The sequence below is a fragment of the Oreochromis niloticus genome, linkage group LG9 (genome assembly GCF_001858045.2).
Source record: "Oreochromis niloticus isolate F11D_XX linkage group LG9, O_niloticus_UMD_NMBU, whole genome shotgun sequence".
Taxonomy (NCBI): Eukaryota; Metazoa; Chordata; class Actinopteri; order Cichliformes; family Cichlidae; genus Oreochromis; species Oreochromis niloticus.
Window position 1 is genome coordinate 8,785,492 of NC_031974.2, and position 9,343 is coordinate 8,794,834.

The following is a 9,343-nucleotide window of genomic DNA, read 5'->3' on the forward strand; positions in this document are numbered from 1 at the left end:
AAAGCTGACCAACTGTTTGCACTGTAACTGGATGGTAAGGTAGCATGCTGTTGAAAATGTATTTTTATCTTCCGCATAACTCAATGAGACCAAACGGAAAGTCCCTGGTGGTCAGCAGCCTTGTAGACAAAGAAAAAAAGAGAGAGGAAACAGAAGGTAATTTCTGGGATAGTTCATTGATAGATATCAGCTTGTTTCAATCAGACAGGCTGCCATTTTTTTAAACACTAGTTTGACTTTTCCGTGAGTATGTATTTATATCCTCTCTTTCCGAGTTCCCCCGTCTTTGGTCAACCTTCTGGTTCTCAAACACCACCACACCGTGGTTTTATCTCTGAACTGCACCGAGATCTCACCACGCACGGAAATTCAAAGGAATAAAGTGTGACATAGCTACCACTGTGGATACCAAAGTAAAATTAAAAGTCAAAATTGCAATAAAGTACAATGATCTAGATATAGAGAATTTGATATGGAGCTTCAAATGAGCATAGTATGTCATTTTGAACAACAATAGAAAAATAGTCATTTTAGGCTAAATTCCTTTTTTGTGTGTGTGTAGAAAAATATAATCTATTCATCTTTTAAACTAGCCTACCCCAGTTATAATAGGGCATAGGCGTTGGGCAGGTCACCAGTCCATTTAGAGTTTGACCCCAGTGTGAAACTGAAGAAGTCATCAGTTGAATGTAACTAAGGATAATAGTATTTCTCAATAGGAAGTCACTGCACTAACAGCGGTAGTGAAACTGTGCCTTACACTTACAATGGAAGGATTGTCTTTCAGATTTTTGTCTTTTAATGGCACATTTTTTCCACATGTGACATACATTATATATACCAGTGTACCAATTGTACCAAAGAGAGTACAGAAGATGAAAGTAGCCCACCGGATTTTAAGTCTAGTTGTGAAGTCTTAAAGTGGGCACTTTCACTGCCATCGTGATGTTTAAAAAAATGAATGTCATCAAATGACTTTCTTACTGCCTCCTTAGATATAAAGAAGAAATGAAAAAGTAATGCAAATATCAGAAATATCAGTCACTATTCCTAAATCAAAACCAAGAATAGGTTGTGCTTTTTTCAACAACATGGCCTTTAAAAAATCTATCTATCTAGAAGTTTGATTTTCGTTTATTATGCTTAAAAAGTGAAATAAATCATCTCAATATGTTAGATCTACCACGCTTCCTTTTTTTAATTGAACCGCGTTATCCGAGTTCTCGCGAGATGTGAGAAACAGCGCCCCCCTGTTTATGTGTGGGAAACGCGATGGGATGTGCGAGGACTACTCCGTGGCTAACGATAGCAAGGTACACAAACAGGGAAATTCATCATTTTTGTTTCCTTTGATATTCGGGAGGTATAAAGAAAGCTCCAAAAGGATTGATAAACTCCCCTTTCCCCACCACATTCCCACCAAGGAGGAAAACTAGAACGAAAGACTCCCGCTAATCCCGCGAAGAGGGGAGCGGCCTTGCTTTTTTAGCCGGCTTCCCGGCGCAGCTCTGACGGCTAGCACTGTCACCAGAGCCCGGTGCTTCCGCTAGCTTATTCGGCTCCACACAGATAGAACCGCGGCGGCTTCGATATTATTTTTGTTTCGGACGCCACCATCTGCTCGTCCGCACGCTATCTCCCCTGTCGAGGCGCGGCTGTCGGCGTTTCTCTCCGAGGAGGAGCTTTTGAAGCCGGGGCGGCCTGTTTTGTTTTCGAGCCGCCATGAATCTCTGCGAACAATAACACAACCATAACGAGCCTGCTGGGGCTGCACCGAGTGGGGAAATAGGAGCCGCTGACGCCCCGGTGTGGGGTAATTGATGCTCTGTGTGACACCAGCTCAACTCGGGACAGGCATGCATGTGGACTATGGGGATATCATGGGAGTACGATTGCAAACCGGGCCACTTTGTCACGGAGTAGCCTGCTTGAATCTCGGAGCTGCTAGCTAGTTAGCTAGCCAGCTGTGTCTGTGAGGAAGCGTTAAAAAGGCCACTGGCGACGGAAGGAGTGCCTCACGATGCTTTGTCTTAATTTAAATCACGTATGGGAAGTAAACGAACCGAACCGGTGCGCATGAAGCTGCATTTTAGTGCAAAAAAATCTCCGATCGGAGGCTGCGGTGATTTCAAAGCTAAGACAGCGCATTGAAGATGGATTGGATGTGACCGGGGGATGACTAAACCTGGATCTTCGCTCTTCATGTGGGATTTATCTAGCAACCGGGAACTGAAGTCGTGACATCCACCTATATGCCCCCTTCAAAGACCCCACCGGACTCCCTTGATAAAAACAGTAATTTTATCGCACGGGAAACGGGAGCTGCGGGTAGTTTGTTTGTGCTCTTGTGTGACTTTGGTGTGTTTTTATTAACGTATTAATACATCGGGAGCGCCGGGCCCAGACAGCTGAGATGAACCCGGTGAATGCGACCTCTCTCTTCGTGTCTGCGAGCCGGTCGGTGCTGCAGTGCGACCCCCGAGACCCCCGGGCTCTTGCGGAGCTCTGCAAGCTCCTGCCGTTTTTCCGCCAGTCCCTCTCCTGCTTGGTCTGCGGTAAGTGTGAGGTTATATTATAATTTAATGTAACCGCAAGCCAGTGTATATGTGTGTGTGTTTATTATCGAGGGGATGTTTTATAGGTAACGTTGTCAGCTGTCTTAACAGTGGGAGCGAGCCTTTAAATGGTGCTGCGTTCAAGCACTGACGGAAATGTCTGAGTGCTTTACAAAAAAACTCAGCAGCATGGTGGAAACTGAGCTGTCGCACATATGAAGTGTTGTACTTGAATATGTCTTGAAGTGCTTGTACTTTATTTAAATTCAGAGCTGTGCAATCAATCAAATTTAATTGCATTTACGATTTTGGCCCCTGTGGATCATGAAAACCAGGTAATGAAACTATAGCCAGTATTATGTCTGACATATTTGGCAGTAATGCCCTACTGTTTGGGGGGGGGGTGTTGTTGTTGATGTTGGGTTGTAGTTTTAGGAAATCTGCATAACTTAAAAAACATGTTCTTATTTTTAAGCAAGTTTAGTAAATCCAGTCCCCCCCCCCCCCCCCCCCCACCGAGTGCTTTAAAAATTATGTTAAAATTAAGTGCTTCTTTGCATATAAACACATTAAGAACATTTTATAGATATATTTTAGTTCACATTTAGCTATTTATTTATTTGCAGTTGCTTACATTTAAAGGAAATCCTTTGAATTAAAGACACTTTTCCGCCCTTTTTCTTTTTAACTTTATGAGTGTGACCTCAATACTGGCAAAACAATTTTTTGTTTATACATTTAGTTATTGTTGTAACTAACAGGTTCTGTTTTAAATGTGTAATTTTTTTTTTAATCAAACTGCATTGTTAAACACTGCTGTATTCCCCAAATGACATAGAAAGGTTGTTTATTGTGTAAATTCCGAGGTGCCATGAACGCATCTCAAGTCACAGCTACACCCATCTTGACACACCCCCTTCTGGGTGCTGTTTGGCAGCATCTGGGCGTTTCTCTAGTTCATCCTGTTGAATAACAGCCCCTTCCTATGCTGGATGCTGAGCACCTAATCTGCTTTCTCACCCTCCTCCTCCTCAGATACAGAAATGTTAAAATCTATCTAGGAAAGGAAAGCAGAGGGAGTCATTTAAGGAGACAGCTCGCTTACAGTGTTTACTTCACTGAACTAAAACGAACTTTAATAAAATTATAGGGAGCATTTCTTCGGCTGCATATTAAATTCAACCTTTTAATGTATATTTAATACCGGGTTTTCACCGCCCATACAAAATGCATTGCATTTCCTTTCAACCAGAGTGAGTGTATATACCATTTCCAATATAGAGAGGAAGCTGTGGCTGCTGTTTTTGCAGGTTCTCAGTAAATGGATGGTTTGATGAATTATTTATGCGTTTATTTACGTAAAGGTGATATTTATGGTTCTGTGATTCCAAGAGGACTGAGAAACTTCCATCTCCTCTGTGATGGATGGCTATAATAGTCCTTATGACATGTTAAATATAGAGTTATGCTTGATTTGTCAGACAGGCAGAGCCATATGTGTAGGCCTGGTTGTTTCTTGTGAATGGAACTTCATCCCTTCCCCTTCTTTTTGCAGCTGCACTCTCTAGCAGGAAGCTCCCCTCAAAGAGAGGCTGTCTTTCACTCTGGAAAGCTTCCAAGCACAGCTCAGGTTTACAAATACATGTCAGTTTAGGAAGCTGTGGCAAAAAAGGAACCAATAGTCTGTAAATAAGGCCATAATTTATCGCATGTTAATGATGATTGCTGGCTTGTTAAGGATTTTATTGCCAGGCTTGTTTCTATGTTCATGATTTTACATGCATATAAAACATTTTTGCTATCCCCAAAGGAAAATATACACTTTTAACCTTTATCAAAAGGCCATAAACATTAACTAGGGTAATGCAAACTCATTACCTTAAATATATGCAGACCACATGCTCTGTTATTTGTTAAAAAAAAACACATACACACATACAAAAAACTGCCACCTCACTGTGAACTTGTAAGTTATGATAAATGCTGATTATTGTATCTATTGTTATTTGTGGAAGTGTGCAAATAGGCATCAATTTGCCTGAATTTTATTAGCTAATTTAGTTTATGCATTTTTTTAGTGTTTGCACAGCCGTATAAAAGGAAGAGAACCCATCAGTTATCTTTTTCTAGTGCCCCACCAGTGTCCAAAGCTGAGAGGCAGAGTGATCCCTAACATGAAAAAAACCCACCCCCAGTAGACATCATTACTCACCCAGTCACACCCCAAAGGCCTATTTTACACCAGAAATAAAAATTCATGCTGTCTTTTCTGGATCCTGCAATGGCCACTTAATCATCTATGTGTGCTGTTCTGCCTGTTCCTGTGATATTTGCAATTTCATTAATGTTTTTTACCTTTTGTCCCTGTCCTCTCATGCTCAGGCAACCTGCTGCAGGACCCCATCGCTCCCACCAACTCGTCATGTCAGCATTACGTCTGTCGAGGCTGTAAGGGTCAGAGAATGCAGCTGAAGCCGTCCTGCAGCTGGTGCAAGGACTATTCCCGCTTCGAGGAAAACCGGCAGCTTTCTTTGCTCGTCCACTGTTACAGGAAGCTCTGTCTCTACATCACACAGTCGCCGCTTGCACCACACATAGCCAGCGCTGCCAGTGACTCACCTGACCTCCAGGCTATCCTCAATGAGGGCCTGACATTGGCGGAGCGTGAGCCAGAAGTGGAGGATGTCTCAGACTCTGTTCGGTTGTCACAGACGGTGTCGACCTCTGAGGTGGGTCAGCCCGATGGCGGTCCAGCTACAAAGGAGCTCAAGGTGGAAGAACCGAGCCCCGTGGGCTTTAACGGACTGCATGACTGTAACGGTCTGGTCAGTTCAGACAGACTGCACCCCATCACCACAAAGCAGGAGAGCTTCTCAGAGGAGATCCCAGTGTGTGTGAGTGTCACAGGCACTTCAGAGACGGGACTTTGTGACATCGGCGCTTTCGGGGACGACCTGAAACATGGCGGGGGGCCGCTACTGTTGAGTGTAGAGGAGGTGCTCAGGACTTTAGAGACGGAGTCTGACCCTGACCCTTCACCTGAGCCCAACTCTCAGCCAGGCTGCCTCCCCTCGGTACCTCAGTCTAGCCTAAACGGGCCTCATTGCCCATCAGGCCCAGACTCATCCCGCCTCATCACCTCCCTCCCTTCAGAGAACAGCTCCCGTCCCCTCCAACCTCACCCACAGCCCTCACTGCAGCCCCCTCCTCAACCCTCTGCAGTCACCCCACGTATTCTTCTTCGCTGCCACCGCAAACGCTCCCGCTCAGAGAGCGACAGCGAGAAGGTGCAGCCCCTTCCTATTTCCAGCCTCCTACGAGGGCCCCCCGTTGGTGCCAACAGTTCCCCCCACCACCCCAACCCTGGTGCCACCACCAAACAGGAACCTAAGTTCCCTGCAGCAACGCCTCACCCGCACCTAGCCCCGGTACCTAATGGCAGCACCCCTAAGGTGGGTAAGACTGTACTTGTCCCCAACAAGGCTCTGAAAAAGACTGTGGAGCACCATGGTGCCGCCAAGAAGTCGTACACCAAGGCCAGGCAAGGGGCCCCCAAACCCCGCACGCAGCCCCGTGACAGAGTACCCCCTCACCCTCACCCCCTCACACACCCACCCAGCCCCTCGAAGCCACTGTACAAGAAGCCTGTGGAGAAGAAGGGCTGCAAGTGTGGCCGGGCTACCCAGAACCCCTCAGTGTTGACCTGTAGGGGGCAACGCTGCCCCTGTTACTCAAACCGCAAGGTGAGAATGCTCCACACACCACCCATACGCTAATAAAATCGCTTCTGTTTGTTATCACATTAAATTGAAACTAATTGCACTGTAAGAAACTGGCATCTCTGTAAAAAAATAATCGTATTAAATTGTAAATTCAAATCAAAGCAATGGACAGATTTTGGTTTTCTGTAAGTTGTGTGTTGAGTGGTAGTAGCTCCTCTTAAATGGCCTGTATTTATATAGCGCTTTACTAGTCCCTAAGGACCCCAAAGCGCGTCACATATCCAGTCATCCACCCATTCACACACACATTCACACACTGGTGATGGCAAGCTACATTGTAGCCACAGCCACCCTGGGGCGCACTGACAGAGGCGAGGCTGCCGGACACTGGCACCACCGGGCCCTCTGACTACCACCAGTAGGCAACGGGTGAAGTGTCTTGCCCAAGGACACAACGACCGAGACTGTCCAAGCCGGGGCTCGAACCGGCAACCTTCCGATTACAAGGCGAACTCCCAACTCTTGAGCCACGATCGCCCCTCTTAGCCATAGATCAACTGTATAAAAGGTGGACATAGCCACTGCAAACTGCCTCAAACTGTCCTCTTTTCTTAATGGAGAAGAGGGAGTGACTCCAGCCCTCAGTTCTCCTTTTCTGTGACTTCAGTAAACACTTTCTAGATGACTTTATCGGCTTGGTCACTAGTTTATGGTCGTATTGAATAAAACATTAAGTCCGTATTTTATAAATTATAATCATTGTTACAATCAGAAAGTAGGCTTATCTAGGGTATGTTGACATGCTATCGGTCAATAGGCATGTACTCGAATGTCACCAACTGATCATTATCCCATAAATGCTCAACTTGAGGCTTCATTACAGGACTTTACCCACCAATGGATGATATCACAGTGGCTACATCCGTCTTTTATATACAGTTTACACTTTCAACAGGCATTCATTTTGAAGTGTGTAGAAGTGATGAGATGTCTTGAAAACTGTTAGAAGGCAAATTAAACTTAATATTTACTTTCTAATAATAACTTTATTTATATTTGAAACCTTTAAAAGCGATTTCCAAAGAAACAAAAGCATAATGTCAAAGTGAACCAGAAGACTGGGCCAGAAAGATTTATTTTATTTATTTATTTTTAGAAGACCAATAAAAGGCACAGCTATAACCCAAACATCATCTATTATGTTGTTGTTCTTTGTTAAATGGTATTGATCCCATTTGTTGTTCTCAGGCTTGCCTGGACTGCATCTGCCGCGGCTGCCAGAACTCATACATGGCCAATGGCGAGAAGAAGCTGGAGGCCTTCGCCGTGCCAGAGAAAGCTCTGGAGCAGACCCGGCTCACGCTGGGCATCAACCTCACCAGTATCGCCGCAGCGGCCCTCCGCAGTCCGGCCACCAGCTCCCCGGGCAACACCCTCCTTAACGTCACCACAGCCACGGGGCGCCCGTCACGGCCGCCTTCCTGTCTGGGGCGGGGCACGACAACCGGGGCTATGACGATTCGCTGGAGATGCGGTTTGACTGTTGAGGTCCGGCCCCCCCTCCCCTTCCGCGGTCAGTAGTCACACACATTCCCCCGCCCCTACCACCACCGCCGCCCCTCCCCCACCCTGCTGGGTGGCGTCACCCATCGGTTCGTGCAGCGGCGGAGCCAGAACAAAGGCAGCTACAGTGACAGGCGGCAGCGAGGGTCACCAGCTGAAGCTGAGGAGGCGCCCTCCGTCCAAACGCCCGAAACTGCACCATGCTTGTGGTCTTGCATACAGAGAAGAGAAGAAGAAAGAGGAGATGTAGCGTTACTGTATGTGCAGAGATTTCATTTCAGTGGGTATAGAGGGGTTTATTTTGTTGTTGTTTTCTTCTCTACTATGGGTAATATGTAGAGCATGTTGTGTAGCTAAGTCGGGCGTGCTGACCACGGTCACATGGCTCTCAGCGTGTGTGTATGTGTCTGTGTGTCCATGTCTGTGTGTGTGTGCGTTGAGCATGTGAGTGTGTATGGGAGGGTTTTGTTTGAAGAGGAATTTTACTAGCAGGAACGGAGACATCGTCACCACCACCTTCATCAGAGACTGGTGTAATTTATATATAAGAGAGAACCTTTTGTACATGGACTTATCGGTTTCCATTTCAGAAGACGTTTTATGATATATTTTATAAGTTACTTTAAAATCAATGGAAGCCGATGCAAAGCGGGGAGATGTCTGCATTCAACCAGAATGTTTTCGCACTGGTAAAAGTAGATTTTGTAAACCACCAGAAATAAAAGCTCTTATACGTAAGGAATAAAAATGATTAAAACCACCAGCCGAGTTTTGATTATGTCTTTTGAATGTTTAAAGATCCTGAAGCTTGGGGAAGGTTGGGTGATTTGGTGAGTTTTGAGGCAAGATGATGGTAAAACTTCAGCACTTATCCCACTTTTCTTTTTTCATGTTTTTGTTGTTGTTGTTGTTCTTACTCGTGTATAAAAACTCTGGTTGATTGCAGGCCCTGTGCACTGCTTTTCCACAAGTTTTTTGGTTTCTGGAAGCTACACACTTGCTGCTAAATACTACAAAGGACTCAAAAGGAGGAGAGCACACCTGTTTTCCTTGTCTTGTTTTGTTTTCTTTTAAATAAAAATGCGTTAACAACATTTGCAGTATTTATTGGACGTCTCCTAACGTAGAGGTTACGTGTTGGGCACCAGTTTGTTTCCGGTTAAGTTCCTGTCGTCGTCGTCTTAGCGTTAGTTTCTGGTGTCTCCAAAAAGGTTTTTGTTCTCCCTCTGGGCATTTAAAGACCTGTAATATAACTGTAACATATTTCCACAAAAAAGAAAGAAAATAAGAAACTCACAAAGTGTTGTGTGGTTATTTGTTTCTACCCTTTATCACCGAGATTAATCATGTTGAAAGTATTTATTGATCTGTCTGCACTGCTAAAGTTAGGCACTAGAGGGCAGTGTTGGATTTAATGCTGCAGTACTTATTTGGCACCAGCAACATGCCTTCGGTATTAAGCAGTTTTGAGCCACTTTAACAGGACTACAGATGTAACTGTAA

The 9,343-nt window shown here is 45.1% G+C and overlaps 1 protein-coding gene across 1 annotated transcript; it reads left to right on the plus strand.

The window, feature by feature from the left end:
- Positions 1-1,228: 1,228 nt before the first annotated feature.
- On the plus strand, positions 1,229-9,140 carry msl2b (MSL complex subunit 2b). The gene is given in 4 exon segments (XM_003439313.5): positions 1,229-2,555; positions 4,938-6,298; positions 7,526-7,726; positions 7,729-9,140. Coding segments are annotated over 4 exon segments (1,800 nt in total). The 5' UTR covers positions 1,229-2,413; the 3' UTR covers positions 7,825-9,140.
- Positions 9,141-9,343: the final 203 nt, after the last annotated feature.